This window comes from Sinohyriopsis cumingii, chromosome 10 (genome assembly GCF_028554795.1).
Source record: "Sinohyriopsis cumingii isolate HCF-2022 chromosome 10, ASM2855479v2, whole genome shotgun sequence".
NCBI lineage: Eukaryota > Metazoa > Mollusca > Bivalvia > Unionida > Unionidae > Sinohyriopsis > Sinohyriopsis cumingii.
In genome coordinates, this window is record NC_142970.1 from 44,373,138 (window position 1) to 44,391,713 (window position 18,576).

The 18,576-nt window shown below is 36.8% G+C and overlaps 1 protein-coding gene across 5 annotated transcripts in view; it reads right to left on the reverse strand.

Moving 5' to 3' along the window:
* Positions 1 to 2,293: 2,293 nt before the first annotated feature.
* LOC149789953 (uncharacterized) overlaps positions 2,294 to 18,576 on the reverse strand; it is a 173,515-nt gene continuing 157,232 nt past the window's right edge. For all 5 annotated transcript variants that reach the window (XM_089972031.1, XM_089972029.1, XM_089972030.1 and 2 more), the window contains one exon: positions 2,294 to 2,866. In XM_089972031.1, the coding sequence (XP_089828157.1) occupies positions 2,835 to 2,866 (32 nt within the window). In that variant the 3' untranslated portion in view covers positions 2,294 to 2,834. The remainder of the gene's footprint in view (positions 2,867 to 18,576) is intronic.

Here is an 18,576-nt window from a genome sequence, read left to right on the forward strand (position 1 = left end):
GCTGACACATGTAGAATCATTGCAGCATGGCATTCCAACACTATGGATGCTGTAGTAAATACAACACTACTTATAGGAAAGGTAATGGATGGCTGACACATGTAGAATCATAGCAACATGGCATTCCAACACTATGGATGCTGTAGTAAATACAACACTACTTATAGGAAAGGTAATGGATGGCTGACACATGTAGAATCATTGCAGCATGGCATTCCAACACTATGGATGCTGTAGTAAATACAACACTACTTATAGGAAAGGTTATGGATGGCTGACACATGTAGAATCATAGCAGCATGGCATTCCAACACTATGGATGCTGTAGTAAATACAACACTACTGATAGGAAAGGTAATGGATGGCTGACACATGTAGAATCATAGCAGCATGGCATTCCAACACTATGGATGCTGTAGTAAATACAACACTACTTATAGGAAAGGTTATGGATGGCTGACACATGTAGAATCATAGCAGCATGGCATTCCAACACTATGGATGCTGTAGTAAATACAACACTACTTATAGGAAAGGTTATGGATGGCTGACACATGTAGAATCATTGCAGCATGGCATTCCAACACTATGGATGCTGTAGTAAATACAACACTACTGATAGGAAAGGTAATGGATGGCTGACACATGTAGAATCATTGCAGCATGGCATTCCAACACTATGGATGCTGTAGTAAATACAACACTACTGATAGGAAAGGTAATGGATGGCTGACACATGTAGAATCATTGCAGCATGGCATTCCAACACTATGGATGCTGTAGTAAATACAACACTACTTATAGGAAAGGTTATGGATGGCTGACACATGTAGAATCATTGCAGCATGGCATTCCAACACTATGGATGCTGTAGTAAATACAACACTACTGATAGGAAAGGTAATGGATGGCTGACACATGTAGAATCATTGCAGCATGGCATTCCAACACTATGGATGCTGTAGTAAATACAACACTACTGATAGGAAAGGTAATGGATGGCTGACACATGTAGAATCATTGCAGCATGGCATTCCAACACTATGGATGCTGTAGTAAATACAACACTACTTATAGGAAAGGTAATGGATGGCTGACACATGTAGAATCATAGCAACATGGCATTCCAACACTATGGATGCTGTAGTAAATACAACACTACTTATAGGAAAGGTTATGGATGGCTGACACATGTAGAATCATTGCAGCATGGCATTCCAACACTATGGATGCTGTAGTAAATACAACACTACTTATAGGAAAGGTAATGGATGGCTGACACATGTAGAATCATAGCAACATGGCGTTCCAACACTAAGGATGCCGTAGCAAATACAATACTACTGATAGGAAATGCAAAGGATGGCACTCACAGGTAGATCATTGCAGCATGGCATTCCAACACCAAGGATGCCGCAGTAAACAAAGCTCACCTGTATGTATCAGTAAAGACATAATTCTTCATATATAAGGAGTTTTTGGCATAATAAGAGTAAATGTTGGATATATGGAATGAATATACTTTCCTTAGAAGTTAAAACCTCTGTGTGTGTATGTTTTGGATATTTAACGTAGCTAACACAATTCTTTCATATCGCTAAGACATCTGCAGTTTGGCAGTTGATAGTGTTGTCTAGCGCTGAGGCATACTGCTGCAGATATATAGCATCATGTCCCACCCAGTCACGTTATCCCAATACGAGGCTAACCATTCCTAACAAAAACTGCATAATGCTGAGCACCTATCGAGGCAGCTGTTAGTACCATTCTTATAAGGCTTTGGTATGAACCATGACCCCACGCAGCTAAAGTGTTTGCTCTAACCACTCAAGCCGCATAAGCAGTCAGAAGTATAAAAAAAAATCCGCCAACTTGTAATGGTACATCTTCCAAGTGGATTCTGGATTTTGCAAGATCATTTATGAGAGCTTGCTTCTTGACACAAGCTGAAGTAGTAACTGACATGTTAATGGGTTTTGCAGCCAATCCTTATACATAAGGGAGATCACTACACCCAACAGTCACGTGGGTCAGCAGACAACGTTTAGCTCCCCTTAGCTAAAAGTAATATCTGATAGAACTGGATTTGCGAGGAAGTAGTAGTTCACCATTGGTAGTATAATTGGGTAACATTTAAATCAGCAAACAATGAATACATTCAAATAACAGAGTAACTAATGAAATCTCTTAATATGTATCACTTAGTAGCTTAGAAAGGAAACGGATAATGTTTTCTGTTAAAATCCCATCATTGTTCACTGCTTCCAAGAAATAACAATAACTGTCTCCATAGTCAAAGTAATCAATGTCTTTTATTTCACCATAGTCAATACTATACACATGTTGTGTTTATCTATATTCAGCACAATAATTGTCTGGTGTTCCTCCATAGTCCCCTAGTAGTTCGCCTAAGGTATTATAATTCGGTAATGTATGTATATATTGTATTTCTCCATAGTCAATACTATAATTGTTTTGTGTTTCTTTATAGTCAACGCTATTGTTTTCTTTCTCCATAGTCAACAAGTCTTTTATACTTGCTCACCACTTACACATCCAAGTGAACACATAATATATTAATCCAATCTAGCTCCCTTATCTTGATAATACAAATTTGCCAAATACAATAGAGACTCTCGATATGGATTATGCCCAAACTATGGCCACACATAGTAGTAATTCGTGGCATGATGCTGGGTCCAAAGTGTGCCCATGTACAGTTTCAGTTCTTGGCATGATGCTGGGTCCAAAGTATGGTCACATATGGGAGCAACTCTTGGCATGGGATTACTTTATGCTGGCTAGTGCCTGGGATCCAGCCTTTCATTCGTTTTTCACATGGTTTGTAGTCTCTGATGGATAAATACTGTAAGAGAAAGAAACATTGAGTCACTATCAAAAATAGTTCATACTTTACAAATTTCTTAGTGCTGAATAAATTTAGTCAGGAATGAAATTTGGGCTGAATATTTTATATCATATAACCAAACAAACTTTGCAACAAAGCAATTACAAGTGTGTAAGTAAAACAGAGACATGACGTCATGAAATATATATTCATTTATCTTTAACTTTTCAAGTCAAAATTCAAATAAATATGCAACCAGACACTTTGGTCTATAAAAGAATGTAAATAATGTTGTAAAAAAAAATTGTTTTGATCGCTTTCAATTCACTTATATGGGATAGCATCGACTTCCACATACACCAAAGTATTGTATATTTTAAACATTATTGGAATTTCCATTTAAAGCCTAAATAATGGTGTCTGCACTGATATAGAACCTGATAGTATGTGTGAACACTTTAATGTGTTTACACTGATGAAGAACCTGATAGTATGTGTGAACACTTTAATGTGTCCACGCTAATAAAGAACCTGACAGTAAGTGTGAACACTTTAATGTGTCCATGCTAATAAAGAATCTGACAGTATGTGTGAACACTTTAATGTGTCCGCACTGATGAAGAACCTGATAGTATGTGTGAACACTTTAATGTCCACACTAATAAAGAACCTGATAGTATGTGTGAGCACTTTAATGGACAACAATCTCATAACAATACTTCATTACACTGAGCCAAAATTGGTAACTTTAATTTAAAAATTCACTTTCTAAAGATAAACTATGAATGCCTTTATGAAGCAGCAGAACCAGGAAAACATTTTCTTATCAATGAATGAAACTTATGTAATTATGTGCACATGATATGATATCAGGGACAGTGTAAAATTGTCATATATTTATTATGTGAACATGATATGATGCAGTCTCTATGTTTTTAAAGAAATTGAGATGTTTTCCTACTTGATAGCAAATAGTGAGTCCCACTGTTAAATACTCCTACCAAATGTTTCAGAAGTCTCTGACGTTTACGTCTCTAGCAGCAGAGAGGGTGAACAGACCATAGAATTCCGACAAAAACAAATAAAACAAACAAATAAATCATCTCGTAGAAAGGTCCAGATTTTACAAATGAACTTTCCTTGAGATGTTTATTTATGCAATGACCGATTGTACTAATAAAACCCCAGTTCGAAATAGTATCTGAAAAAATAAAGTACTCTACGTGTTTATTTATTTCTTGTTTATTTTTTTGACGACCAACGTTGGTAGGTACCCTCTCTGCTGCTATTAATTTACCACCATACCAAGTTTGATGAATATTTTTCAACGCGTTCTCGCTGTCGTTTTTCCTCATCTGTTTCATCTTCATCTGAATCTTCGGAATTTGTTCTATGTTTCAAGTAATATTCAAGTTCTGATGGTGGTTTTTCTATTTTGGGATTTATGTTCTTTCTTTTTCTGTAATAGTTCATCAAACTTCGATATCGATCTCCACCGCAATTTTTGCAAATCTGATATAATCCTCTAACGCCGCTGTTACATCCAACACATCTTCGTGGACCAGCATGAGGATTTTTCTTTATAAGATAATTATGTTTCTTGCAATATTCTCCACGGCACCTTTTGTTGCATTTATCTGTTGTTCCTTGACGCAGCCACGCACAGTTGTTCATTATATTAATGATATCTGTTTAATTAAATTTAATTTTATCATCACCCCTGTTACCCAAATATTTTATCAATACCCACACGATATCTTGTTCTTGGATCATGTAAATTTATTGTTATAAATCCATGCGGAGTAGCTTGCGCTCGTGAGAAGAAATTTTTGAATTTAATTATATCCATGTCACCACCACACCAAGTTTGATGAATATTTCGCAACGTGTGTGTGTCTACGCCATTAAACACAACTAAAATGTTGCAGTTGTCTCTGATCACTTTTGGTATGTGTGTATATCGTTGAGTAACATAGATCACGTCTGTATTTTTATGTCTCCCTCGGGAAAATATTCTGGCTGGATTTGATTGTTTATCTAGCATCACATCGTCGTATACAACTAAATTATTAATAAATCCGTCTATGGAATCTACGGATGGTGCTTCATCAATATCGGTTACAAACTCTATAACATCATTATCTTCATCCAGTAATCGCGCGTTTTCATTGAAATCTTTAAGTACATCATAACATCGTTGATCATCAACGGATGGTGCTACTAAATACAATTTATCCCATTTCAACCATCTCATTATCAGATTAAGTAATAATTGCGTCTTACCCGATCCAGATGGTCCTATGATAATCATTCTGATGGAGTTCGGTAGCGCAGGATGATGCTTAACTGGCTCTCGCTGCCGAGTTGCTGAGAAATCAATTATATCCATATATATTATAACATGAATTTATATTGTTTACGCTGTAAAGTTAAAACTCCAACTATTGATTTAGCTACAGTTACAACAAAAAATAAAAAAATAGCGTACGGTGGAAAATGTTCTGTATGCTGTAGAAAGAAATTTTCGTTTTTACCTAATAAGCGTGGTGGTGATATCGCTAATTTGATGTCAAAGTTTCCAGGTGCTCCATGGGCTAAATACAGCGGAGAAAAACATCTACCAGGATATAATTATTGCGGTCCTGGTACCAGACTCGATATCAGGCTCGATAATCAAGATCAACCAAAACCAGGCGAGGAACCAATAAATGCTATTGATCGAGCTTGTCATGCTCATGATGTAGCATATAAAAGTAAAAATCTACAAGATAGGCATATTGCAGATGTAAAATTAATTCATTCATTAAATTCTATAAAAAATAAAAATATTAGAGAATCATTAGCTAATTGGTTAGTAAGATCCTCGATGAAAGGTAAATTAGCGATTGGGGCTGGTAATTAATAATGGAATCAATTTATTATTCACCGAGAGGATACTGGAGAGGCAAAGCAGCAATTGGTAAACTCGCTGATGCAGCATCGGTTAAACATTCTACTGCTAAAACGTGGTTATCTAAACAAGCAATATGGCAAATTTATCTACCACGTCCTAAACAAATTCAGTACTCGTATTTCGATGTCAGTGTTCCTAATGAAGTTCATCAAGCTGATATTCTGTTTTTACCGCATGATACTGTACGTGGAAAAACGTACAAATACGCGCTAACCGTAGTTGATGTTGCAAGTAGATATAAAGAAGCAGAGCCGCTATCGGCGAAAACATCATCTGAAGTAGCCGATGCGTTTGAAAGAATTTATCAACGAGGTGGTCTACGATGGCCGCAGCTACTACAGGTTGATCCTGGTAAGGAATTTCTTGGTCCAGTATCATCGCTGATGAAACAACATAATACCAAAATACGACGAGGTCATACTGCAATTCACCGTGATCAGGCAATTGTTGAGCGATTTAATCGAACACTTGCTGAGCGGTTATTTGGATATCAATACGCGAGGGAATTTATTCAGGATAAAAGATCTCGTGAATGGGTTGCAAGATTACCAAACGTGATAGCTGCATTAAATAATGAAATCACACGAACAACCAACATGAAACCCATTAGCGCGGTCACAAAAAAAAATATACCAACACAACGGAAAGATGCTGGAAAACAAAAAATATTAGGTGATGTCACAGTCAGATATTTATATGAGCCTGGTGAACTTGAAGGTGGTAGCGCGAGAGCAACTGATCCTATTTGGAGTGTTACCACACACAAAATATCTACCGTGACAAGATCCACTAGAAGAAATGTAGGCGTTTCCAGACCTGCAATCTACAGATTAGATTCTGCTGCTCCTCAACGTGGATTTACACGTGAACAACTACAAATAATTCCCGCGGATACACAACTACCACCGCGATCACTTCGGTGATTTCGATCACTTAACTAGCACTAGTGCCAGCACCCAAGGCGCTAGCGCCTCTACGTCGATTACACTCAAGACAGGTTAACATGGTATTTTCTCGTGTATGACCGCGACTATTATCTTTTCTATCTACGGTAAATTGTCTTGAATCATTACTTGAATATCGCCATAACATTATACAATTACAACTGGTGCAGTGATTGTTCTGCTGCTGTTTTAACTCAATAATAAATTCAACATCAAGATCAAAGTCACGTTTATTTTTTTTATCAGATTGTTTGTATCCGATTAATTTTTTTCTTATTATATCATCATCGATGATGTTAAATTTATCAACGATTTCAGGAATTATGATTCTATGTAATTGAGATATATTTCTGACCCTCGATACCGCCAAATAAACTAAATTTGACCACTCGATGCGATCGTCTACAATCCAGACTCGTGTATCAGAAATAGTTAATCCCTGAGACGAGTGGATCGTCATAGCGTATCCCAACACCCATGGAGATTTGTCAGCGCGTAATGCATCTTCGACTACACTGATATCAACGGCGACAATATCATTTAATACGAGATTCTGTTTCCTTGACTCTGTCAAGGGTCCTGGAATATCAACATCAATATTCTGTTTTCGTGTATCTGATGGTCTATAACACAACGGTACGGGTAGTTCTGAATATTGTTCTTTATGTAGTTGAAATAACTGCTGTTGTAAAGCGTCTCTGATTATTTTTCTACTTGCTACGATCAAATCGGTGGGTCTCCATGAGTTCAAAAAATCACTCATTGATGTCTCTGAGATCACTCCACGTATTATTTCACACTGAATTTTGTTTGATTGTAATCTGATTAATTTTTTAAACTCCTTCAAATTTGCATCAAGAGCTCTATGATCATCATCTATTTCTTCGTAATAATCAACGAAATTTTTTAACCAATCATGTGGAGATGGTCCAACAAAAGGCGGAGGTTGACCATGATCGCCACACATTATTATGGCGGTATTTTTCGTCAACAACCAATCAAGAAACATTTTTAATGTATCTAATGACACCGTACATATCTCATCCCAAATAATTATTTTAGGTATATATTTTTCTCCCATCCGTTCAGGAGTCCATGTATCCCCACGCCACCGAAAGAAACTATGATACGTGCACGATTGTACTTGCCGCTGTTTCATCTCACGTGCAAGTCTATGTGTGGGTGTCAGTACGATTATATCTGAATTTCTAAAAACATTAATCGTTCGAGTTGTTTTGCCGCATCCACCAGGTCCATTGAGATATACTGTCTTATATCTGGTTATTGGATCACTCAACGATGGTGCCTTCGACATTTCTGATATTTTATTACCCTGACGATAAAAATCTCTCACTGGAACATCTGCTGATTCTACATAATTGTGTAATAGTTCCTTTTTTATTCTCCACGAACCCCATCGTTCATCATTACTTGTAAATTTCATAACAGGTTCTAAATATTTACTTGAAATATAAAACGAGTCCGTTGCGACTCTGACTGCGGTCTCAGGAAATCTATTAATCATCGATAATAAATTTATAGAAACATAAGCCAACATGGAAGATCTTAGATGAGTATATTGCGGGGATACGTCATTTATGTAACTAACGATCGTACCCAATTTTGTTCCGTCGGATAAATAAACACTCTCTCGATTTACAAATATATTTTTCGCCGTTGTATCAGCGATTATAAAATCGTACTCGGCATCATCTAAAATTAATCGTGCGTGATGTCTTTTATAATCATATGCACCACCTTGAGTAAATTTACCTATAATTTTTCTACCGAGATCTTTTGCGGTTTTGAGTTTATTGGGAATATCATCCTTAAACTCGCTGATAACTTCAGAATCTGACATGGGCAACCAAACTTTGGTCTGTGCATGATATGATATAATTGCCTCACTGACCACCAACGATGTCAGTATCGCACAATCTAGCATATATCGCAACAAAACTATAGGTGCCCAACGTTTTTCACAAAAATGTCTGCCAAACCAAACATAACAAATATTGTGAAGATTTTCGTTAAACTCGAACGACTCAATACAGGCGAATCCAGTCAGATCAAAATCAGGTAATGGTCCATTAATTGCCACCCGCGTCATCTCGTTTGTAGGGTGACCAAATCTTTCAAAGTACGCAGAACAATCTCCGTATCCCAGAAAACTTCCTGGATAACATGCAACCATATCAACCGAAATAACATCATTGTAATTGTATTTGGTATTCCATAATCCACCATGTCCATATTCGACGCAACTTGCGCGTGCGTCCTCGAGTAAATCAAATCGTGTTGGTTTCCATGAATTTCGTTCTCTGGCGAAATGAGCCGCAACAGATGGAACGGTAAAACAATTAGTTAGTAATTTGTCAGTATTTTCCGCGTGCTTGCACTGCAAAAACGTCGCAAGATTTTTCATCTCGTCATGGAGGGATTCTGTGCGATATATTTCACCGTTCGGTTTGACAAACTGATCAAATTCACCCTCCTCATTACTTTTGAATAACCATACCGATACAGGATCGGTTTTACTTATTTCGTTGATAAAATCAAACATACTCATATCTGCCACAGAATTATCTGCCACAGAATTATCTGTGGGGTAAAATCTAACAGTTCGATCACGTGGAAATATTGTTACTGCGTTAGTCCATGCGTGCGCGTTATGATCGATAATATTTATTGGAGCTCCTTTCGATTTATATTTCGACTGGTACAGTACTTCTCCCGTTATTGTCGCCACAGTTATTGGAAATTTTAATATTTTTCCTAACTCAGCAACATCTTTTATTGTAGCACCAGTATCCTTAACTGAATCAGCCCACGAGTTTATTTTTTCACGCCTTAAATCACTTAATCCATTTCCACGCATCGCGTTTGTAAAGTGTTCTATTACTCGTTCAGCCACACAATTTAACCTTGAAAATTTCATCGGCGCTAGTTTATCAACGTTAGGTTTTTTATTTATCTTATAGATTCCATAAATAACCGCTGTTACAGGATATGCTCGTTCATAATACGGTTTATCAATACCAGTCAATAGACCCGGTCTGGAATTTTTACTTAATATGATAGTTTTATTATTACCAAGGACAGGATCATATTTGTCACGGATAATCCAACTACCTGTTTCTGTTAATACAATAAATTTTACTCTGAAGAAATATTTTTGATTGCCCTCGTATTCAGCGATGTAGTTAATGATAGTTGCCGCTCGCTTGTCGTTCATTGTGGCTTCCGTGACAGCGTCCTTGACTCCGTCAGCGCGTATAATCTTGAACGTTGACCATGTATGAGATGCACCATCCGTGTAAAATTCTTTCTTAGCGTCATGAATTTTCGAGATCAAACTTTTATTTTTCGGATCAACCAGATCTCGTACTGGCAAGTCAGAAGATAATCTGTCAAGGTTGAATTTATACTTAACAGGCCTAGTTTGGGATAATCTCTCAAACTCGTTCATATAATTAAAACAAATATTTAAATAAAGAAAATTATATATATATATACAATGTCCCAATGTAGATGGTTGATGATCGGCTCAGTAAATCGATGCAACAAATCCTGTAGAAAGGAATTTTGTTGGATGCACTCACAAAACATACGACGAGGAAGTCTAGGACCAATACCATGTCTACGGTGTGGTATTGGAGTGCGAGGAAAGACAGAATTATGTGGAAAGTGTGGCGGGAAACGGTTCAGAGAACTTAAAAGATATTATGACAAAAAAAATAATAGCGGTGAAAACGCTATAAAATCCGTGAGGGATTATATATCAAGATTTCAGACAAACAATGATTTAAACATATAATATTATTATAATGGAGCAAAATATATTTGTCCCACATCCTGTCATAACAAACTATGAATCAAATATTAATGGTATCATCAGACACCGCAAGTTGAAGAGACCAGTTGGTTGTATTAATAATGTTGGTTATCTTAGATTTACAGTTGGGAAAAAACATTATTTCTGTCATAGATTTACGTATGAATGTTTCTTCGGAGTGATCAATGATGGTCTTGTTATTGATCATATTGACGGGGACACTCAAAACAATAATTTATCCAATTTACAAGCTATCTCTCACAGCGAGAATAATACACGCGGTAATACAGGAAGATGTAAGACAATCGGAAAGAGGGCGGTAATTTCTACAAACATAGAAACCGGTAAAATAATTATGTTTCGTTCGATGCGTTCAGCTGCAAAATATTTTGATATTCACTCACATTCAGTACAAAGAGTGGCAGAAAATATATATAAAACAGCTTTTTCGAAAAAATATAAGCAGAAAATTACATTTCAGTATCAATAACTATCATCACCACATTATTAACTATCATCACCACATTATTAACTATCATCACCACATTATTAACTATTATCACCACATTGAATTAATTTTTTAATTTATGTCACAGTAGGTCCTCCATACACTACTGAATTTTTGATTACATAAGGGAGATTACTTTGTAATATATAGTTTTCTTCGTAGATGGTTGGTTTTTTATGATCGTAATTAGTCAGTTTAACTAATTACATCGTATAGTGCCGACGAACCTAACTCATTAGACTCATAAGTATTATTTATGTTTTTTAAATATTTCCCCATCATACAACACATGATAATATTATTGATCCGTAGGAAGCTGTGTGTGAAACAGAAACCGTTACTCATTGTAATTGACCTGCAGTTGTGTGTTCACTGAACTTACACTCTGGAAAGTTCTTTGACTGGTGCATTAATGCTACTGTTATTATTGATTTTCGGTCTGCTTAGGAAACCAGCTACAAATACAGAAACTATTATTCAGAAACTGTTATAAATACAGAAACTATTATTCAGAAACTGTTATAAATACAGAAACTGTTATTATCCAGAAACCGCTACAAATACAGAAACTGTTATTATTCAGAAACCGCTACAAATACAGAAACTGTTAAATACAGAAACCGTTATTATTCAGAAACCGCTGTTTAGTGTAAATATTGGTTCCTTAGCTATATAGCTAGCTATATATTAACTTCCGAAACATATGTTCGTAACAATGTTTGATAGCTCGATCAGTATGGTATTGGACTGTGGCGCTCGCGGTCCAGGATCGAATCCCCATGGCTGACAATTTGTCGGTGGTGCGCATAATTGCGATTTTTATAATAGTGGGGGGAACCGCAAGAACCCCTCCGCTCAGCAAATTCATAACCACAATATTGACTTGTGGTTGATACATATTTTCGTATCACCCACTGGATTAATTATTGTGGGTGTGATTTTGCTGAGCGTATATGTTTGTACTGTCCTTAGTTAGTGCCGTTTCATTCATAATCTGAGCTCGCTAATACACTCGATAGGGGCTCTTCATTCATTGTATATAACCATTTCATTGTATATAACCATTTCATTGTATATATGTTATATGTATATCCTCTAAACTTGGTAGATTGCGGTGGCAAGATACGAGTTTAATGAGGGTTGTGCCGTCCTCCCTCTTGGGCCTCTAGACCGTTGTTTGGCGGGTTAGGGGCTCTCGTAGAGGGAATATTTGCCTAATGAACTTGGTAGATTGCGGTGGCAAGCTATGAGTTCTTGGCTGTGCTGTCACTGAAACATCCCGACGAACTCGCTAATACACTCGATAGGTGTTCTAGGGATATTTTTTTTATTTTAAAGATTTATATATTATATAATGAACCATGAAAATATCAATGATGTAATTGTCGGTATTAAAAAATTAAAAAAAGATGGAATTAATATATCTGATGAACTTAATCCTGAAAAAATAGTTTCTGACTTTGAGATTTTACAAGAACGTAAAACCATGGGGACACACACACTATCATCTGAATACAGGCTCATGAAACGGATTCAATCGGCAATGTTTCAGTCGCTAGCTACCGTAGAAGATGATCATGTGAAGGAGTTCGTTCCTCTTTCTTCCGCCGTAGAAAGAATTAAGTCGTTATTATCCCACGAGTATGAGGCAAAGAAAACGATTAGTACTCGCATAAGACTATTGAGAAAAATAATGTCAGATCGTGAAACGATCCAAGGTAACTTCGTTACTGATGAAACGATCCAAGGTAACTTCGTTACTGATGAAACGATCCAAGGTAACCTCGTTACTGATGATAATGAAAATGAAAGTTTTGGTAACTGGGGTCCAAGTCAACGCTGACCACGTGTATTGGTAGTCAAAATCAAGAAAGTTCTAACCTTGTCAAATTTGTTCCTAATAAATTTTATTTATTATAAATTTTATTTATTATAAATTTTATTTTTACTGAGGATTTATTTTTTTTAACTAAAATCAAGAAAAATGCACAAATTACTTGATTCTGACGGGGTAGTTGGTAGTCAAAATCAAAGAAAAATGCACGAACTACTTGATTTCTGACGGGGTAGTTGGTAGTCAAAATCAGGAAAATTGAGCAATTTCGTTGTATTTTAGTAATAAAAAATAAAAATCTCAGTAAAAATAATATTATTAATAAATAAAATTAATTTATAATAAATAAAATTTGTTAGGAACAATTTGACAAGGTTAGAACTTTCTTGATTTTGACGGGGTAGTTGGTAGTCAAAATCAAGTAGTTCGTGCATTTTTATGTTTCTGAGGGGGTAGTTGGTAGTCAAAATCAAGTAGTTCGTGCATTTTTATGTTTCTGAGGGGGTAGTTGGTAGTCAAAATCAAGTAATTTGTACAATTTCAGTAAAAATCAGGAAAATTAATAAATATTATTTTTTTTTGTGATAGAAATTTTAATTTTACTTTCATCGACTAGCTTTTTTAGTTGCCTGGGTCGATTAATTTGTACCAAACACAAATTTGTGCCAGTAATAATAAAATATTTTTTTAAGTTGATCGAATTTGAGTCTGATCTCTGTTACAAATGTTCTTCTAACTGTTAAGAAATCCTCGCGTGTAAAAACCCTCCTCCACATGAAGATCTACGACAGGAATCCTTACGGCGGAAGTCCTTAGACAGAAATCCTTAAGACAAAAGTCCTAGGACTTTACATACAGATTTATTACAAGCTCTTCTTCACGTATGTCAATTAAGCGATTAAGGTGGTCTGTGAGTTTAAAATTGATTCGTGTTAACATATTATTGTGACACCGCAAATACACGGGATTAGTTGGTTCTTGCACGATTAAATTTCCAGGGGGAACTTGTGGTGTGAACGTGTGCAGGATGTATCCTTGTTGAGCTTGATTTGATCTTCCGAGATCTATTTGATAGCTGCCATCGATTACGTCACAAACCAGATTGACCGCGACCGTCGGTGTTATATTAACGATCCGCGGGGATACGTGTCTTCCGCCGCCATGTGGATCATTATCATGTCTAAGAACAGTTGGAGGTGGAATTAATTTTCTCCATGCATCGAGTATTTTAGGAAAAAACTCATCAATGACATCATTGATAGATTTTCTTAACTCGGTTACACTATACCCGGGAAATTTATAATTTGGTACATCGGCTTCTGTTATTTTATATTTTTCTAACCATGCTTTTGCTTCAGGATTTTCAGGTGATTCTAAAAGAATAAGCATCTCCTGAACTATTCGGTTATTAATATATTCCATATCTGATATAAGCTGATTTAATATTTCTACACGCGTGATGATTTTTTCACGCGATGACGCTGATATGTCAAAAATATGTTCGTTAAAATATTGATTTAGTTGATCTAGTTGTTTTTTACACTCTTGATTGATTTCCTGAAAATATTCAATAATCGTTTCTCGATAAAAACCCCTAAAATGTCCTTTTTCTCCCGGATTTTTAAAAAGCCATGCCTCAATTTCACCGAAAAAGGCAAATTCGTGAAGCATTGATTTATTTTTTATAATACGTAGTTCTTCCCCGTATGATGGATTAATTTCATGATATGATTGTCTATCCGTGACATAATCAGACTTTTTCGGTTCTGGTGGTATCGGTGTTATCGGTGGTGATATTTCAGGCCATCCTAGCACGGATCTGATTGAAGATTGATAAATATCAACGGCATAATCAGGCGAGTTTATTTCAACCGTCGAGGACAACGTCGGCTCATGAACGTTTATTGATATTTTTGATTCTTTTCCCGTTATTGATTTTATTCTACGCGCAAATTCCTCACCGATCTCTTCAATCTGGTAACTGCCGGTTGGTATTCCAACAACAACCCAGTCAGGTGTTCCATCGGGTTTGTTGTTGTTAGTAAATACGAGCGAATTATTTGCTGGTGTACCATTAAATGATTTTGATCTGATATTTGGCCAGCTGTAATATACCCGTAATTGTGCTAGTGCTATTTCTTTTACTGGAATTGCAATAGGAAAATTAACACTAAATTCAGGATTAGTTGAACTTACCGAGATCATCGTTATCTTTGGCGGAGTTGTGTTGGTCACGATCTGCTGGAGTAATTCTGTCATTATTGATACTTGTATCTTTAATACCTTCATCGTATGTTTTGGTCATCATTGAAAATTCGAAATCAGATATAATTCCATCACTGAGACTCGCTGATAACAACGAGGATAATTTCGAGTATGCTACCGTCGCTGTATGTAATTTTATTTTGTAATCGGATAATTTTTCGTTCGTACAAGTACATATTTTTTTTGTGATGATACCAAGCACACCTGCAATAGTTGTTGCTGCTGAAATACAGATAGTTACAGCTACTGGTGCCATCGTTGTTAACGCTGATAATATTACACCGGTTCCAGCAACAACAGCGGATACTGAATAAACAATCACATCAACGATAACCAATCGTCGTCGATATTTTTTTACTTTTACTGTATATTGATCGACTTGATCTTTTAGCGCAGCCTGCCATTCACGCGCTTGATTGTATCTGTATTGTGCACCGTCCATATATATTTTTATGCCGTAACCAATTGAGGTGTTTCAGCTACAAATTCCAAACACCACCAGAAGGATGTTGCGGTTAATTTCTTATCATCTGCTTCCAGAATAAATATTTCTTCGGTTCCGCTATTTAATATAACAGATACAACCCCGGAAAACCTGTCGGTGGAATGACGCTATGGAAACGTTGTAAATATTTCAAATTTTGCAGCACTAAACACAGACAGCCTGTACACGCCAGTGACTGTTGCGGTATATTTGATAGTATTATTTTGCTGCGACCATGTTGCAAATCCCGATGATACCGTGCATACGATGTTTGTAATATGCCCGGGAGTTATTGCAGCTGAAATTTTAATCAAATTGGTTTTACTGACAATCTCAGGAATTCCCGCTACGACGTCTTGCTGTGTTTGTTTGATCGTGTCTAGGTCAGTTTTGATATCAACGAGTTTCATGTCAATGGCGCGTGGAGTACCGAAGAATTTATCTATGGTATCATCGTTTTTTTGAAAATTTCTTCGAAATCTTCCAAAAGTTCCTGCGTGAACGTCATACTCAGCCCGTAACGTGGATAATTTACCGTCTACGGTGTCGACGTATTTTTTTGTTGCTGCGTCTTCGTCAGATGTTGGATCTCTTAAAACTACTATTTTATTTCCGTTCATGCTGAGTTCACCCGTCATTGTGTCACCGGTGTTTCTCACGCGATTAGCAACACTTTTTGCAATTTCATCTCTGATGGTTGCTAATGATACACTTGAATCTCTGATTCTACCACCGTCAGTAAACACGGGAATATTATCTGTAACTGCACCGAGTACTCGCCGGACTATATCATTCCATTTGATATTGCTGGTTTTTAGTTTACCATATCGATCTTGAAAAATAATAACTTCATCTGGGTCAACTCCAGCAAGGTTCATAATATCAGCGAGGTCATCTTTAGTCGCATACTTTGACAGATCAACGTCGGATTTTATTTTCTTACCAGTAGAAGATCTTCCGTAAATATCAACCATTATAATAAGATCTGTTGTTTAAAATGCTTTACGCGCAACAAATCGGTTGCTTGTATAATCGTGCACGACTTTATGTGGTGGCCTGGATGATTTTGATATAGCGTCGAGTACATTAATTACTTCACGGCCGCATATTGGCGGATCTGTCATTGTTTGTGTGGGTAGCGTTGAATACCAAACTTTGGAACCTCTGGTTGTTGCGTGAAGTGGTGCGACATACTTGATAAATTCAACAGGTGGAGCTAACCCGTACGAATCAAAATAAACAATTCCACGCGGATCAACCGCGTATGATACCCAATGAGTACCGGGTCCGGAACGTTTGTCAAGATTAATAATACCTGTTTCTAGTTTATTTGGTTGTTTCGGTAATTGATCTCGCATAAAAACACCTCTAAAGGCAGATATTTTTAATTTTTTAGCAGCATCAAGTAAATCAAAATTTGATGCTGGAACGTCTAACGAAATGATCCTGGAAGCCTTAGGCCTCTCCCCCAACGAGATCCCGGTAATCTTAGACCGCGTCCCTTTTTTTTGTACCCCTTTCCTGTTGCTTTCTTTAGTGCCATTCCAGCGGCTGTTCCAACAGCACCTAACGCGGCTGCTTTTGCTACGGCTGGAGCAGCTGCAGCTATTAATGCCGGAATGGCCGCAAGTAGTGGGAATATACCACCCGTTTTAACCATGTCTTTGATGGCGCTCGGGGAGAGATGGAATTGAACTCCAGTTTTTGATTCTAGGGCTTTATTGAAATGTTTAATCTGATTATTTGTCAACGATAATTTGTTTGGACCACCACTAATATGATCTCGTTTCAGTGATATTTTAGTTCCGCATTTGTTGGCGGTTTTTGATTGAAGCTTTTTTACCTGACCCGGGGTCAGAGCAACATTAACATGACTATACGACATTTTTATATAAAATATATTTTTCTAAATAGCACGATTAAAGATTTTCCACCGGTGCATCAACGACCCTCATTCGACCACTGCCACCTTCAAGTAACATGGCCTTATCGCTAAGTATGACCGCGATCGCTTTGTAGGTGCCGCGAACAACTGGTGGACCAGCTATATCAGGAGGAGGGTTAGTAACATGAGCTCGAAAGTGTATATCAACAACAGATTGTTTGGATAAATCAAGATGTTCTAGTGAAAAATAATAAATCGGATATAGACCTGTAAAATCTAGTTGTGATATTTGCAAGCCGGTATCTATATTTTGATCACGTCCCATGAATGACATTAAACGATGATATGCGCGCGCTACATGATTTTGAACAAAATTTAGTTGTATATTTTCTGTTGGTTCTTGATGTCCATTTATCCGTAAGGAAACTTCATTAACTCCAAGGTTATCAAATATCATATGTGAACGTTGTTGATTATTCGTCCGAGCATTATCTTGTAGTGCAATAAAAATATGCCGTGGTGCAGAAACACCCTGTTGTGATGCTATATGCCATGTAAATAAACATTAATATTGCTTTGAGCAGCATCTGTGGTTACTGTTAACCATGATAGCAATGATTTACCGCCTTGATCCATAAAAGATAGTAATTTTTGTTCCTCAGTAATAGATGGAGTCATTACTGGCATCCACAATGAAAGTTTTGATATATTTACTTTACCAGCATCAGCAACACCAGCACCTCGCCAGATTGCATCATTATCATCACCTTTTCTTACGAGCACAATTGTGTGTTTAGCTCCAAAGATGACTTTTCTAACATTTCTGCAAAATCCAAAGATGTGAGATAATGGAATTGCACACGAAAAATTTCTATTATTTCCCGACAGCGCTGATCGGCGTGTTGCAAATCCTAGGTTGTAAGTCGGGGCAATATCTTTTATGATTTCAAATTCAGCAGCTGGTCTACCTTCACGGTCTGGGTTGGCACATTCTGCCTGATTATCAACTGCAGTAGCCCT